The 16,250-nt window shown below is 37.7% G+C and overlaps 2 protein-coding genes and 1 long non-coding RNA gene across 4 annotated transcripts; 2 read left to right on the top strand and 1 right to left on the bottom strand.

Moving 5' to 3' along the window:
- Positions 1-2,582: 2,582 nt before the first annotated feature.
- Positions 2,583-5,274, bottom strand: LOC122016615 (protein FAR-RED IMPAIRED RESPONSE 1-like). 2 transcript variants are annotated; one of them, XM_042573977.1, is made up of 2 exons: positions 4,975-5,274; positions 2,583-4,821 (listed from the first exon to the last, which is right to left on the bottom strand). In XM_042573977.1, exon 2 carries the CDS (start codon positions 4,806-4,808, stop codon positions 2,793-2,795), a length of 2,016 nt encoding a protein of 671 aa, XP_042429911.1. In that variant the 5' UTR covers positions 4,809-4,821; positions 4,975-5,274; the 3' UTR covers positions 2,583-2,792. The 2 variants fall into 2 exon arrangements, with proteins under 2 accessions (XP_042429911.1, XP_042429912.1); XM_042573978.1 differs by having other exon boundaries at positions 2,583-4,811.
- A 173-nt stretch (positions 5,275-5,447) lies between these two features.
- LOC122014247 lies at positions 5,448-10,858 on the top strand. Its single transcript, XR_006120620.1, has 2 exons — positions 5,448-5,646; positions 10,463-10,858. It is a non-coding gene; the product is annotated as an uncharacterized LOC122014247 (long non-coding RNA).
- Positions 10,859-12,769: 1,911 nt separating this feature from the next.
- Positions 12,770-15,341, top strand: LOC122016967 (jasmonate-induced oxygenase 1-like). Its single transcript, XM_042574408.1, has 3 exons — positions 12,770-13,248; positions 13,327-13,651; positions 14,988-15,341. Exons 1-3 carry the CDS (start codon positions 12,785-12,787, stop codon positions 15,231-15,233), a joined length of 1,035 nt encoding a protein of 344 aa, XP_042430342.1. The 5' UTR covers positions 12,770-12,784; the 3' UTR covers positions 15,234-15,341.
- The last annotated feature ends 909 nt before the right edge of the window (positions 15,342-16,250 follow it).

Raw genomic sequence — 16,250 nt, 5'->3', positions numbered from 1 at the left:
CACTTTTTGAAATCATAATTATGCTCTTAAGCAGCAACCATAGGCAGTTGCAGGGAGATCTCTACCTTACCGACTTACCCACCATTTTGCAGAAAGTACAAATGAAAAAGGAGTTAGATGTGGAGCTTGCTTAAACATGAAACAATCACTACAACTAAATAGAACACTCTTTTCAAAAAGCGGCATGTTTCATGAACGCCGAAACTAATGATACCTAACAAAAAATGGTCGGAATTTGCAAGTATAGTTGACAATATTATCAAGATAGCTAGCTAGTTCGCAGGGTTTCAGCTGAAATGTTGCTTTCATTGACAATTTCTGCCAAAAAGTCTACACCAAAGTAGCACTCTACTTCTCTCAGTTCAACAACCAGTCACTAATGGCAAGCAATGTTCGAAGACAATCTCCCTAGCCAAACCAAACATAGTTTATTATGAAATTTCATTAGGATAGGTATTGTCCAGTTCAGCTGTTTCAAACCAAACCAAAATTTTGATTACTAATTTTCAGATCAAAACCAAACCTAACTAAAACTAGCAAGAGTACCAAGAAAACAAATTTTAATATATTTTGGAAGTTTATCTGTATATTGAACTTAAAAAGGCATTGAGTAAATCATAGATTCCTCAAACTCATCTTGTTTTCCACCTTGTATTCTTAGGGCAATTCATATACAATGAGACAGCACAAGTTTTTGGTAGATACGAACTTCCAAACGAGAAATTAAAGGTTTAAATTTGGTTTTGACTTGGTCTGAATTGATATATCTATAGCTATGCAAGAGTAATATAGCTATGCAATAATATACTGAGTCTGACTTGACAATCAATAGAACACAACATATTTCATTCATAGGTATCTCCTTCACACACACACACAATGGAATGATATCTACATATGCCAACTGCAATCAAAACTTTGTACATTTGATCTCTCAATCAGAGATAAAACATTGAAAACCAATCAAAAGAACAATCCTGGTCCAAACATATTCAACCACTGCAATACAAACTAACTTCTTTCATCTCAAATATGCATTTGGTCAGGAAGAATATCTAATAGCTGATGAACATAAGGGAGAGAGGAATACCTCAATTGTCCGAAGACAATGGCTGCAGAGCCTTAATCTTGATGTCATATTTCTTCCACGCGGCCTCCCCGTTTCCAGAGCCGGAGCTGGAGCTATCAGAGCCAACCGGAGAAGAGACACCGTCCTCTTGACCAACGCCGACGAAATTCCGACAGTTTCGGCAGAACAATTTGGTCCTCCGCCTCATCAATCCCCAGGACTGCCAAGACTCGAAGTACGGCCGGCAATGAAACTCCTCGACTTGAGAAAACCGGCTCTCGTCTACGGACACGAAGGAAACGATCCCCTTCTTGATGGACTTCCTGTATTTGGCGCCGATATTGGTCATGTACCGATCGGCGGAGCTCAGATTCAGTGCGTAGCCACAAGAGCCACAGCTGAGTTCAAAAACAACACAAGGCAACGAATTTATCAGTAAAAAAGCACTTTTCCGATCGAAAAGTGACGAAAATGGATGATCTGTGGGTGAATTTCTAACCAGTAGGAGACGAATCGAGGGGATACGAGGGACTCGGACGCGCTCGGGGCCGAGGTTTGCGGTCTTTCGAAGTCGCCGCGGAAAGCCATTGGCGGAGGTGGACGATGATGCGGGAGAGGTGTCGATAAAGGCGAAGCCACGTTGGGCTTTTAAGGAGGTGCTGGCAGAGGGAAGATTGGAGATGGGCGGCGCAGGAATAACAGAGTGGGTTGCGCGGCGGAGACGACGGCGGCGGACGTGGGAACATGCGCTGGCCGACCTAATTAATTTAGGTGTTATCACGAGGAGGCTGATGATGGACGAGGGGAGAAGACCACAGCTAGACTTTACGATTCGTGCGGCATGATTTGACTCTCGACAGCTGTTGGCTTGATCTCGCCGTGCGGTCGCGTGCACGTGGAAGGTACTGACAGAGGAGGATGGAGATCCACTCGCCGGAGTGGGATCCTATGCGGGACTCGAAGTCGTCGGGGAGAGCGACCGCATCGACGGCGGCGAGAGTGGCGTCGGCGGAGGCGAAGAATAGGCGTGGAGAAGAATGCAACAGCAAGATCGAGGGCGGCAGCGTCGGTGAGAGAGGCCATGGGCGGCGAGGAGTAGGCGATGGCGAGGACACGACGGCGATGTTGCTGCCGGGCAAACCGGTGGAAGATGGAAGATACACACGTGTCATTAGCCTAGACCACCACGTGGCATATTATTTGTATTCCACCAAATTTATACAAAGTTTGCAACAATGCACCTAAATTTTATTGAATTTCTTAATCACACCCTCGTTTTAAATTTCCTATTCTTTTACATCTTCAAAATGATTCAAGAAGACAAGGCAAGGCAGGAGGATCGCCACAAGCTACGCAAACACTTGACCTTTCCTCGAAAGATTTCGATATACATACACGCTCCGTGCTTCGTGTAAAACGATTGGATCAATTGATTAGGTCATCAGTGTGATTAGGTCATCTCACTGATGATGAAGTTGCATACAGGAATCGACACGAATCAAAGTCGCGCTCGTAAACATGAATCATGGCATATTGTTTGTCAAGTATAAACATCAATCGACACATCTCTTGCGGCAGATGGCAGCATGGTGCAAGGCAAAGTATCTCGGAATACAATAATCATCGCAACAATCTACAACTACATTCGTAACACTATGACCACAAGTGATATACGGTCCTGGACTCTCGTTGAAAGTCGAGGTAAAGGTACACGTCCTAAGGATCACTGAAAAGGTTGAGCAGTAACAGCCATTGGGTCGGCGATATTAAACTTTTGCCTGAACTGTTCAATGAAATCCAATGCTATTTGTGTGTTCTCTTCCGATGTGCTTCCAAAGTCCGCAAACATGAGAGACTTCTTCGATATTAAATCGTATCGCTGCATCTGCGGAGTTGTGTTCCAATTGTTATAGCTGACCTTTACTTTCGTGTGCTCCCTTCGCAAGTCCTTCCTCCATCTTGGAAGAATGTACTTGTACGGCACCGAATAAACTCCTTTCACCGTGAGTAACGTGATGATATGTCTACACAAAATTCCTCGAAACTCAAACAAACGACAACTGCATCTGACATCGAACTCCGGCTGCTTGAAGTATACAGTAAAAACCACCTTTTGGTTACTCAAGCCATTCTCTACCACCATGTCTTCTATGACTTCGTACACGCCGAAAACATCTTCTTCTTTGACGGAGTGAACGTAACAAAACATTTTCCCCTTGAACTCCTCTTGGGTTTCCTTAAATTTACTATCGGTGTATGCTTGCTGATATTGCTTCTCGATATTGTAGTGACTTACGCAAGGGCAGCAATAGTTGAAAGAGTTCAAATCTTCATGTAATTCTTTCTCGACTCTAACCCTCAATGCTTTATCGTAGCGATCCAGAAATTGCTTCAGTGTTGTTTTGGAGTTTGTGTGCCCTTCGAAGAATGCGTGCACACTCTCATTTCTCTGTACTGCAGACATACCGGCCCAAAAACTGTCTTTTACATATACCGGAACCCACTGATGTCGGTTGTCAAATAATGTACTCAACCATGGATTGCTTTCGAGACCATACTTCTGAATCATTTGGCCCCAACTGAAATCGAACTGCTCTTTGCGCATTGAATCATAAACTACCTGCATCAAATTAGCATTCAATGGTTCGTAGTTCGAATGGCAACTCAACTTCCCAGGAATTTTCTTGATTATATGCCCTAAACACCATCCGTGTCGCGTCTCTGGGAAAACAATCTCAACTGCCTTTTGAATGGCTATATCTTGATCGGTAATTATAGCACTCGGTGCATTGCCACACATGCAAGCGAGCAACTGCATGAACAACCAGACGAATGTTTCAGCATCCTCGCCTGATACTAACCCACAGCCAAAGAGTATCGGTTGGCCGTGATGGTTCATTCCAACAAAGGTAACAAGCGGAATATCGTATTTGTTGGTCAAGTGTGTGGTGTCAAATGTAACAACATCGTTGAATGACTGGTATGCTACTCGACTTCTCTCATCTGCCCAGAAGAGATTTCTGATGCGGCCCTCCTCATTGAAGTCTACCGAGTGATAGAAATTCGAATTCTGCTCTTGCATCCGATTGAAATAGTTGCAAACTGCTCCAGCATCTCCAACATCTAGGCACAACTTCCTAACTTTGTCAATGTTGCTGATGTAGTTCTGGCACATCTTCTCCAAGGAAGGTTCATCTTCCTGTCCTCCATATTCGATCGAAGAAGAAGAAGCAAGAGGCTTTGCCACATCAACTCCAACTTCATCGACTTTCTCTCGTCGCCGCTTGATACTAGTAGTAACACTCCTCCGGCGTGGAAGATACCGGACTCTAGTTGGACTCAGTTCATGGTTATGGTCAAGGAAAACAGAAGTAACTCTTGCAACCCCATCATCGTATACTCTCGCATTGAGCTTAGCATTGCACTCTATCTTCATCGTCAAGATTGGATTCACCAACTTCTCGCGCTTGCATCTCGACTTCCCACCACGACCGCATGAGAGTGTGACAAAATGCAACCTCCCCTGCTTGTCATTCTTTGTCGACTTCTTGAACACCGGAAAACCTTCTTGATTGCCGAATGTTTTGTAGTACTCATACAATTCATCTATGGACTTGAATATCATTCCGGCAGAAGGAGGATCGACTGCATCCTTCAATTTCGAGGTGTCATCTAGCTTAACCATTCCTATGTTTATGCTCTCCTTTGGAGGCATCGGCTCTTCCATCTCATCTTCCATGTCCTGCAAGTATCTAAGGCACCAATTGGAAGAAGAACATGGGGGATCAAATGTTGCATTTCTGGGGAAACCCTAATTGGTAGGAAAGAACGAGCACAGCAAACCCTAATTGCGAAACCACTATAAAGCTTTATCCACAGTTTACTGAAAAAAATGGCGTTTTTACCTTAACGGAAGTTGAAATTGATGACAGGAACAAGGGAGGCGGAAGGAGGTAACGCCAGCGGCTTCTTGCAACGAGAGACGAGGAAAGGTGCGTGATGCGGAGGGGGAAGAGCGGCGGAGCGGCGGGGGTCACGGGGGAACTTCCGATTAGTAGTGGAGATGGAGGTAGATGAAGAGAATATGAGGAGGAGGAGGAGGAGGAGGAGGAAGGCAGGAGGGGAAGAAGAGACGGTGAGGGCGGAGGAAGGAAGACGAGGTTCGTGTCCTGTGTTGGATCTGAACTCGCGACTTAATCGCGGCGCAACTCGTACGTGTGTCGTAAATCGTGGGTTTGAGGAGGATTACTATTTTGGAACGTCGCCTCAATGAATCTTCCCCTTGATGTGCCTTCCGACGTGGCTGCCATTGGAGCTCATATGTCGTATGGGACCCACTGGGTATGATTTATGTAGAGAACGTGATACCGGAGGGCACGCGCGACGCTTGTCGAGAAGGACGCGACTCGTGCTGTAACTCGCGATCCGGTCATTTCGCATCGCCGTAAGGGGGAGGAGGAGATGGCGGAGAACTGCGGAGGGAGATCAAGGCGACCTCGAACTAAGGCGAGGATGGAGGGTTTGGTCTTGTTCGATGCAGGAAAGTGAAGAGATCTTCGTCGAATTGGTGGTTGAAGGTAACCCTAAGCTTTATTCTAGTTGAAAGTTCTCAAGTTCCTCCATTGCTCCCGAAGAATGATTGATCTTCTTGATTCATGCCCTCATGACCATAAGTTGTTTGAGTGAATGCTGCATCGGGCAATTTTTTTTTGTTGAATGCAGATTATGTAAACTGTCCGACTATTTCGATGCATCGGCAATCGTAGTAGTTTTAGAATTCGATCAAAAAACGCAATCCAATCTGTATTTTACCCTAGGATTTCTCTCTTTTCATGCTCTAACATCGCACACAATGTCATTCGATCTCGATGTTGCTTGCATTACACAACCTTGATTCTGCATTACTTTTTCATGGCCGGCTCTTGCTCTGGAAACTTAGTTTCCTTATTGTAGTGTTCCCTGCTCGGCTGCTCCTGTGTGATCTGCTTGCACAATTGAATGCTTGTTCTTCGGTTTTTCATGCTTGAGATAGGGAATGACAATTACTCCCACCGTTACCCGCGGCAACACAATAGAAGTAGGGCAACTTTTCCTGTGGAGGTCAAAGTGAAAACCTTCCCCCATCGGTGCTCAGTGAGTGCCTATGGGCAGCCTACAACCCACTGCAATGTCCAATTTTCATACTAAGGCAGCTTGCAAGATGTAGAAATTGACCAGGCTTTGCTTTGTTGATGCTCTAACACTAGTGACCAAGGAGACAACAACCGTCTCATGTCTAAACCCCTTGCATCTCCTAGTATGTGATAAAGAGCAAATCGAGAAAGTAATTTTTAATCTTTTTTATTATTTTTGTCGAGTTTTGTATTTAGAATATTTTTGTTAATTTCTATCTTTGTATTTTTGGATTTTGAGTCCGTTTAGGAATTTTAGGATTTTGAGTCTTTTTCCTTTATGTTAGGATTTATTTCTTTTCTTTGCATCTTAGGGTATTGGACATATATATAAGCGTCATGTTTAATGTTTTAAGGATAGTTTTTGATTAAAGCTATTTTTAGCCGCCATCTCCTCTTCAGAACAACGAGTTTTCATTTTTCCTAGTATTCTTGTGCAAATTAACAAGGATTAGAAGATCGCTTCTGGTATTCGTGCGTGAATCAACGGATTCAATAGTTGCTTCCTACGAGTTTTCCCTTTTATTGGTATTTTTCTGGGGATTAGAAGGTCACTTTCGGTATTCATGCGCGAATCAACGGATTCGATAGTTATTTGCTGTGCCAGTTTGGTATCGAGCCAGATCATTCTTGTGGAGTCATGCCGTTGAGAAGACAACAACGCGTTGACGACATCAACAACGTGTACAAAAGCGATATGGCGCAGGTATGAGCTATTGACGAACGGATGGAACGGATGACAGTGTCTGTGGAACAACTTGCTGAAAGAATAGCAGCGAGGTTTGAAAACCAAAATAGAAACCGGTCCAACGCCATCACCAGACTCTGATGTTGAAACGAGTGATAGAGAGGAAAAGGACGTTTTTGGATAGAATGTTCTTGATTTGGAGGGAAAAAAATGTATTTATAAGAAAGATGTGAACGACAAAATTGAAATACTCGGTGACCCAATTTATGACGATGATGAAGTAGAAGTTGTCGATGAAGTTGGTGACGGTGTGTTGCAGGTTTCGAGCACATCAGATTTTCACTCCGCTGTGTCAAGAATTGTTGGTGATAATGCAGAGATTGGTCATGCTAAAAGTGCAATCTTCAACAAAATCCATTGGAAAGATTATAGTGGTGCTAGGGCCTTTTTTCTTGAAGCAGTGAAATCATCCTTATTGTTTGATCATGCCTCAGAAATGCTTGCGGTCTGTGATATTCTGTTCAATGCTGAGACAGAGCTATCACCGACATTATGGCATTGATTTGTACCTGATTTTACGGCTTGGTCCTTCTACTGAGACTTATGAGATACATGCCAGTTATCCAATACTTGTATCACAATCGTGTTAAGAATGATTTGCCAGGTGCAGATTTGGCACTAAACTTTCTGAAGGAAGTATTTTCTGTGCTTTCAAATCCTGTGGGCAGCATTTGATTCCAAACGAAGTGGTTCTCGTGCTTCTCCATGCAAACAAACTCTCAGTTGAAGGTCGGTTACTTTATGGATGTTGGTCATCCAGTGGTCATTGAAAGCAAGGTTTCAGAAAGTACTTTGAGCAAAAATAGTTCTGCTGACAAAAGCGTAACTCATGGTGCTTCAGAAGATGACACTGATCACCAACAAAAGAAAATTTTGATGCATGAGTTAGACTCTGTCAAATTCCAAGAAAATTCCAATTTGCTGGATGAACTATGCAAATATGTGGGTTTTCAACATATGGATACAAAAGTCGTTAGATTGTGTTAGATGAACTTCCCATATGATAAAAGGGTAGTCTGGTGTACGAAGCTCTCGTCATGCAGGGTCTTAGGGAAGGATCCATTGTACGCAGTCTTACCCTGTTTTTTGCAAGAGGTTGTTTCCAGGATTTGAACCCGTGACCATTTTGGTCACATGACAACAACTTTACCATTGCGCCAAGGCTCCCCTTCCCATCTGATATTATTCTAAATTCGAGGGAGAATTTTCTCCACCCTGGAGAGAATGATGAAGACAAAAGAACAAATCGAGAAAATAATTTTAATGATGCACAAGAGTAAATTGAGAAAACAATTTTAGTGATGTAGACATAAGAGCAAATCCAGAAAGAAATTTTTAACCTTTTTTATTATTTTTGTCGAGTTTAGTATTTAAAGTATTTTTATTAATTTCTATTGGATTTGGAGTCCGTTTTAGGCTAGGATTTATTTCCTTTCTTTACATTTTAGAGTTTGGGATCTATGTAAGTGTCTTGTTTAATGTTTTAAGTGGAGTTTTTGATTAATGCTATTTTTAGCAGCCGCCCCTCCTTGGAACAACGAGTTTTCCTTTTTCTTTTTTCCTTTTTCCTTTTTTTAGAAGGCCGCTTCTGGTATTCGTGCGTGAATCAACAGATTCGATAGTCGCTTCCATATTAGTGCATGAATCAACGGATTCGATAGTTATTTGCCATATCAGTGTACTTGACAGAGTTCTATTATGAATCACTCTTGAACTCGTTACTGCTGCCTCCTACAAGTGTGGACAAGCAACAAGCCCGAGTTGAGTGGTGTTTGTTAGACTGACTGGTTGTGTCAACACTTGCATGGTGAGTAATTCGCATGCCATGAGGGGATCATTGAGATCACACGATCAACTGTTTTCAAGTCACTTGATTCTATGTGATTGATCCCTATGAAATACAACTATGTTGCAAACATAGGTTCCACTGCCTCAGTAAGAAGAGGAAAAGTGAACCATGTACTTGAAGTAAAGGGTCTACTCACAGTGGTAATCAAAAGTGTTGTACTAATAGAGAATCATGTTTGAGTCTTAATACCTGTCATATAAATAAGCAGCTTTTCTTAACCGCTATTTGTTTCAAATTACTCAAACTATCTTCTATGATAAAGAAGTGTCTTCCATCAACTTCGTAAACTAAATTTTATGTAATGTTACCAAGACTATATACTTGTTTTCTAAGACAATATATGTTGATGTTCAATGGAGTATTCCCTCTGTCTTTTTGGTGTTTGTAAAGATTGACAATTTGACAATTTGGTGTTTTATTGATGCATGTATTTAGAGGCTTAACTTAATCTTTAAAGATAACTAATTATATCTAACTGGTTAATTTTATCTAAAATATAGACATAAGACTAGGTATGTCATCTGCCAAGATATATCTTTTATTTTTATTTAACAGGTATAATGATGTTTTATTTTGTATTTGAACTTGTTAAGGCCATATTCTGGTTCTTAAGATCTTATGCAAGGATATTACTTGGGCTGGTCTAAGCTTGTTATGACTAGGTGTGTGGGTACATGTCCAATTTTATTTTATTTTATTTTATTTTATTTTGAAAAAATAAACTCTCTTAACAGAATCTTACTAATATAGTTGTATTTTTTGGGAAATATTTAGTAAATCCTTGTTTTACTATTTTATAAACTTTTACTATAAATTGTATCTCATGTGTTCTTAGTATTCTTTTTATTTAATATATCCTTGACTTGTTGGCTATTGGTGGGCCAAGTTGGGCTTGACCAAACAAAGCCGTCTCAGTGTAAGTCACACCCTAGCTTACACACTACTCAATGACACCTCTAGTTTGTGAGTTGGAGAGGTTTGAAATCACAAGCAGCCAGATCAACTGCACTGTGTGGATGCTCAATGGTAAATCCATCATTGAGCTTAGGGTCCTCTTGAGGCGACTACAATGTATGACCTTTATTATGTCTTGTTTTCAAAAGGGTAGGAAATGCAAATAAAAAAAAGCTTAGTTTAATTAAATATATTTTCATTTGATTTGGTCTGAAAAAAACTATTCTCATTCAAAGCAGCTCAATTTTAATCTGAAATATGTCTATAATGGATAATTCTTTTAAGATCTAAGTTTCTCTTTCTTTTTTTTTTATATTTATTTTCTGTTTGTGCATTGGGTTTGTTCTCTCATTCAAACATAGTTGAAGATATTCATTTCATTTGTTGATCTTTTCAGCAAGCGAATAGTGTTAAAAAAAATCTATAGGAGAACACACCTTCCTCATTTCTTCAATGCCTATTCAACTCCCTGCTAAACAGCTCAAGCTATTCATTCATTTATTTATTTTCCTTTTTAAATTGTTATAAATTGACCTAATATTTATTTTTTATACAACATTTGATTTCATTTTCTCTACTGACCATCCCACCGAAATTTGATAGGTGAAACATGTTTCGATAGACTTCAGACAAACATCATATTCTTTGCTTACTAAGTGTGCAATTTGCAGGATCATTGTGTATCTGTGTTCCCATGCTGTGCTAGTGAAGTTTGACAAGCGAAGTGCTCTTTCCACATTATAGCCTTCACGGGTCCCCGACTATGCCTTAGAAGAGGTTCGCTTACCCTACGAGCACAATAAGGTTAAGCGTCAAGCACATATATATGTATCCGGTGGGTTAGTGAGGCATAAAGAATGCCCCCTACCTTCGCATATCGCACTTGATCCATGAGTCAGACTCTATAATTCGCATATGGGCGGACTTGGCCCGTTTTCCGCTTCGTAGTTTATTTTACTTTTGTTTTTATCATATGTAGTAAGTAAATTAGAGAAATAGAACACAATAAACTCATGTTCTTTTTTCGGTCATATGTGAATGATATGACTTCTAATTTTTTTGTGATATGGATTCAGTTCACTAGGAATATGAGAGTATTAGTTGGACCCGTCAGTGAGTAGCAGAAGTCATATCCAATTGTAGCTTTTCTTTATCATATTTATTAGTGTGCAGAATTAGTGTTCTTGCCTCAGTAAATAGTAGTAGTTTATGATTAGTAAAACTCAATCTAAATGATACTTTGTTGTTCGTATGCGATTACTCTCATTTACCACATTATATGTGAATTAGCCTCTTTAGCAAGTGAGAATCAGTCGAGTCTTTCGAGTTATTTATTCATATTTTTGCCAAACATATCGGATGTGAAATTATTCTCATGTATTGCTCATTCAGTGATTCAACTTGTAATTAAACTGAGTTTGAAGAAACAAAGTTGATGCTGATGTGTAATGTGGAATTTGGTGTGCTAGGTTGGAAACTTTAGTTTGTAGCTTATGAGCACAAATAAAACGTGGAATTAGATGGTGTTTTTGCGGCATCGACAATTCTATCACCTACCTAAGCAAATCGAACTAATAGATTTTTTTTTACTAACATTGAATTTTATTAATAAAATTAAATAAATTGAAACAATATAAAATTGATTAATTAATCAAATTAATTATTTTTTAAAAAAAATTGATATTTAAAATTTCAAATCAATTTAATTGAAATAATCAATATCTTTTTTTTAAAAAAAAATAAGCTTTTGAATAAATTGAATTGAATTGAATTTTGAATTGATTCAATTCAGTTAATTGAAATTTTATTCATCTACGTCAGCTTTTTTATTTAAAATGTATAATTTAAAGTAAAAAAATTATTTTATTAAATTTAGATATTTACTTTTTACTATCATATATTAATTTTTCTATTTTTCTCTTTGTCTTTTATAATATTTAAGGTAAGAAATTTATTGTTTAAATTTTAAAAAAATAACTATTTATAAATATAAATTTTAGAGAATAAATAAGGTAATAAATGTAAAGATTTTTTAATTATTCTTTTGAAATTTTTAATAAAATAATTAATATGAATGCTACAGAGTGGATATTTAGAGCATTCATATTAATTTTTCTATTATTATATCTAAAATTTAGAGTAAATGACTCACTTTATTAAATTTAGATAATCATTTTTCACAATACATTATATTAACTATCCTAAAATTTCCATCATCCTTAATTTTTTATTATTTTCTTCTCTTTCTTCTATTTTTTATTATTATATTTATGAAATGAGTGGAAGAAGAGAGATTGAAAAGATTGAGTGAAAAGAGAGCGATTAAAAAAATATTATTTTATTTTTAGGATAGAGGTTTGATTCCTTAAATTTAGAAAATTATTATTCATCAAATTTAAATTTAGGAAATATATAGGAAAGATTTTTTAGCTATTTTATTTAAAATATAGGATAAAATTTTTGAATAAGATAATTGATGTGGATATTCTAACTAGAGTACTTAATTGAATTAGAGAGGCAAACAGCAGTGGCACGACCACGTGCACTTCCACGTTCCGCGTGACAAGAAGTTAAACAGGAAAAGTCAGTCTTTCCCTTCCCTCCTTTTCTTTCTATGTACATTATAGGTACTATAAATTTTATTATAAATGTTTTAAATTATAATATAAGTGCTATTAAATTATTGAAATATATTTTTTACTTTTAATATATGATGATTTGAGATATTAAGAGCATCCATATTGACATTAACACTTAGAACGTGTTAATGCCAATGTATTTTATTTTATTTATTTATTCTTTGATAAAAAAGGCATTAACGTATTCAATTACTTAACGCATAATGCCAAGATGGCATTAACGTCAAATATTAACGCCGCCCAATGTGGAAGCTCTAAAAATTGAGGGGGTGAATGCAAGTTTCCATAGAATTTTGCTGCCTATAAGTTTCGGCGGCTCCCCGTGCAAACGCTGCCAGAAACGAGCCATCAGCCATGGAGGCGATAGTGGAGTGGCCGGAGCCCGTCGTCCGAGTCCAAACCCTCGCCGGAGGGGACACTATCCCCGACCGGTACGTCAAGCCGCCCTCCGAGCGGCCCGACTTGACTGCCACCACGGCCGGACTAGCTAATGGTGTTCCGGTGATCGATTTCGCCTCGCTGGCGGCAGGAGGTGCGACGGAGGCAGTGCAGGCGGCGTGCCGGGACTGGGGCTTCTTCCAGTTGGTGAACCACGGTATCGGGAGCGCTGCGGCGGCGCGGCGCGTGTGGCGCGACTTCTTCGCGCTACCAATGGAGGAGAAGCAGCGGTACGCGAACTCTCCGGCGACGTTCGAGGGCTACGGCAGTCGACTCGGCGTCACCAAGGGCGCCCTCCTAGACTGGGGAGACTACTTCTTCCTCCACCTCTCTCCTCCCTCCGACCACGCCAAATGGCCCTCCTCGCCGCCTCAATTGAGGTAAGATCAATGCGATCGTCGAAGTTTAATTGGAAACAGAGGAATTTGTTTATAATGCTTTCTCGGAATTGAACGCAGGGAGAAGACAGAGGAGTACTGTGGGGCGGTGGGGAAGGTAATTGAGCAGGTGAAGAGGGCGATATCGGCAGCGCTGGGGGTGGAGGAAGGGTTCATGGAGGCGGCGTTCGGGGCGGCGGGGGCGGCGGTGAGAATAAACTACTACCCCAAGTGCCCGCAGCCGGAGCTCGCCCTGGGTCTGTCGCCGCACTCCGACCCCGGCGGCCTCACCGTGCTTCTTCCGGACGAGCACGTCAAGGGGCTTCAGGTCCGCCACGCCGGCGAGTGGATCACCGTTGACCCTGTCCTTGGTGGCCTCATCGTCAACATCGGCGATCAAATCCAGGTCTACTTTTCAATTTCGCCCAGTATTTTATTATTTGTTTAAAGTAAGGTCAAAATTTTAAAACATATTTTATATGTTAAATCTTATATATTTTCTTACCCATTATTCATTTATTAAATTAATGGATACAATAATTTACTAAATCATGCATTTCATTTTTTTTTTCCAATATTTTGCATTTAAAATTATCTAACTAATACACTTATTTTCTAAAATATTCAAATTTATTATATATAAAATATTATTATATCAAAATACTATTTATCAAATCAAAATTATTTAAATTTTATTAAAATCACTTTTAATCGATAAAAATTACTTTAAAATAATTATACCAACTAGTTAAATTACTTTAAAATAATTGTAACAACTAAATCTTGAAATCTAAAACTTTAAATCTTAAATCTTGAATATTATTATATCAAAATATTTTTTATCATACTTGCTAGAAGTAAGAGCTATTATAATGGTGTAGCAATTAAGATTGACTGCTAAAATAATAGTATTCTTGAGATAAAAATACGATGGGTCATCTATTTGATGATTTTTACAAAAGGGACGTTTAGAGTTGTTAATGAGTCAAGTCGAGCAAGTTTATGATATTTAAGTTTGTTTGATAAGTTAATCGAGTCAAGTTAAGTCAAGTAGTCAAGCCTAAAATGAAACTAACCGTTGAAATGATTGTTCAAGCGTTGATTTAATTTTTTTAATGAGTTTGAGCTTGGTTTAAACTTGATTTTATTTTATTTTTATAAACTTGAGCTTGGTTTAAATTTGGCTTGACATTGTTTTGTTTAGATGCTATCGAATTCTAAATTCAAATATGTTTGATTGTTTAAAATTTATACATTTTAAATTTATTTAGTTGATTATTGAGTTTAATAATATAAATTTATTTATTTGTTTTAAAAAGTTTATTTATTATTTCACATGTTAATAAGAATTTTATTAATAACCATGATTTAAGGATATTATTTTCGAACATTTTTTACTCACGGATATTATTCACGAATATTAATAAGTTAAACATATATGTATTTAAGTTTATTTATTTAATTTAACAAGTTATTCAATCCTATTCATTTAATTGATTTATTGAACAAACATAAATAAATTTTTACTAAATCAAACATTAACTTTATTCTCGACTCATTTCTAGTTTTAGGGATACACATTTAATGATTCTTTAAATGTTGGATAATTTTAAAATTTTTGTCAAATTAATTTGTGTTTTGATCATTTAAAAATTAAGAGGGATTTATATAAATATTTTATCTGAATAAAAAAATATTTTTTTTTTGAAAAAAATAAAATAAAATTTGCATGGAACATGCAGGTGCTGACGAACGGTAAATACCAGAGCGTAGAGCATCGCGTGATCGTGAACGCCGCCGTAGAGAGGCTCTCCATCGCCTACTTCCACAACCCGCAAGATGACCTAGTAATCACCCCCGCCAATGAATTCGTGACACGTGCTGAGCCCGCCAAGTATAAGCCAATGAAGTACAAGGACTACAAGATGCAGATCAGGATGCGGGGGCCCGGCGGCAAATCCCACGTGGACTTACTCACAAACACATGATTAATAATCATGGACGAAAATATTCAACATTGTTTGTCAAAAATTATTAAATAAAATTAAAAATGGATAAAAAGATTAAAAGTACACTTTTTTATTTATTGGAGTTGTTAAAAGAACGTCTCTATTTTATTTATTATAAAAAAGTGTCGCCATCATTATACATATTTACTTTTCAATATTATTTTTATTTTTGATATTATTATAACTAGTTGTTATTAACATTTAATTTTCTATTAACATTAATAAAATATATTAAAGTAGCTATGAATTATATCTACGATAATATTAATACTTCATGTATGATCAATATTATTAATATTATATGATTTACTTCTTGTTACTAAATCTGGAAGTAATCTAATCTCCGAGGTCATGGTATCACAGTAAAATATTTAAATTATCATCTAAGTATTCAAGATTCGAACTTCAATTACGATATATTTATAGAAATTTTTCCTTCAAATAAGGGGTGTAATCAAAGGATGCTGGGTTTCTGGATTGATCACTGTGTGCGCTTCCCAATTTACCCCGCTTCTCGATTTATCTTGATAGTCAATGAAAAATTTTCATAGGATCGGACCAATAATTTAGGAATAATCAATAAGGCTAATTAGAATTATCATTTTATTTTTTATTTTTTATTTTTTAATTAATCTAAAGATGAATTATAACGGACACATTTGCTACAATATTGATTAACATTATATTATAGAAGCATTTTGACTCTGTCTTTGACCAATACTAATACTACTAATTTTAGCACATAAAATTCATATAATATAAATTTTTTATTTCTGATTGATACTGGTCAATACAAACCAATAATATGTATTATGACAGTTACAAAACATAATTTACTATTATAATATAAGTAATTTATTTTTTATCAATACTAGTCATATTATAACCACTATAAAATGATAGTTGAATAAAAACATAAGGATAATTTTGGAAGGTATACAATAATAAAATGTTGGTGTAATCGTTCTCAGGTTAAGGTTGACTAATTTAACTAAA

This window comes from Zingiber officinale, chromosome 8B, assembly GCF_018446385.1.
Source record: "Zingiber officinale cultivar Zhangliang chromosome 8B, Zo_v1.1, whole genome shotgun sequence".
NCBI lineage: Eukaryota > Viridiplantae > Streptophyta > Magnoliopsida > Zingiberales > Zingiberaceae > Zingiber > Zingiber officinale.
The sequence above is the reverse complement of the archived record's forward strand: the minus strand, read 5'-3'. Positions and strand labels throughout refer to the sequence as shown.

Bases quoted from the DNA above. Each gene is read 5' to 3' on its own strand.
- LOC122016967 (XM_042574408.1), top strand. From the start codon at position 12,785: ATGGAGGCGATAGTGGAGTGGCCGGAGCCCGTCGTCCGAGTCCAAACC. The intron at 13,249-13,326 runs GTAAGATCAATG...AATTGAACGCAG, and splicing joins TCCTCGCCGCCTCAATTGAG to GGAGAAGACAGAGGAGTACT. The intron at 13,652-14,987 runs GTCTACTTTTCA...TGGAACATGCAG, and splicing joins ACATCGGCGATCAAATCCAG to GTGCTGACGAACGGTAAATA.
- LOC122016615 (XM_042573977.1), bottom strand. From the start codon at position 4,808: ATGGAAGATGAGATGGAAGAGCCGATGCCTCCAAAGGAGAGCATAAAC.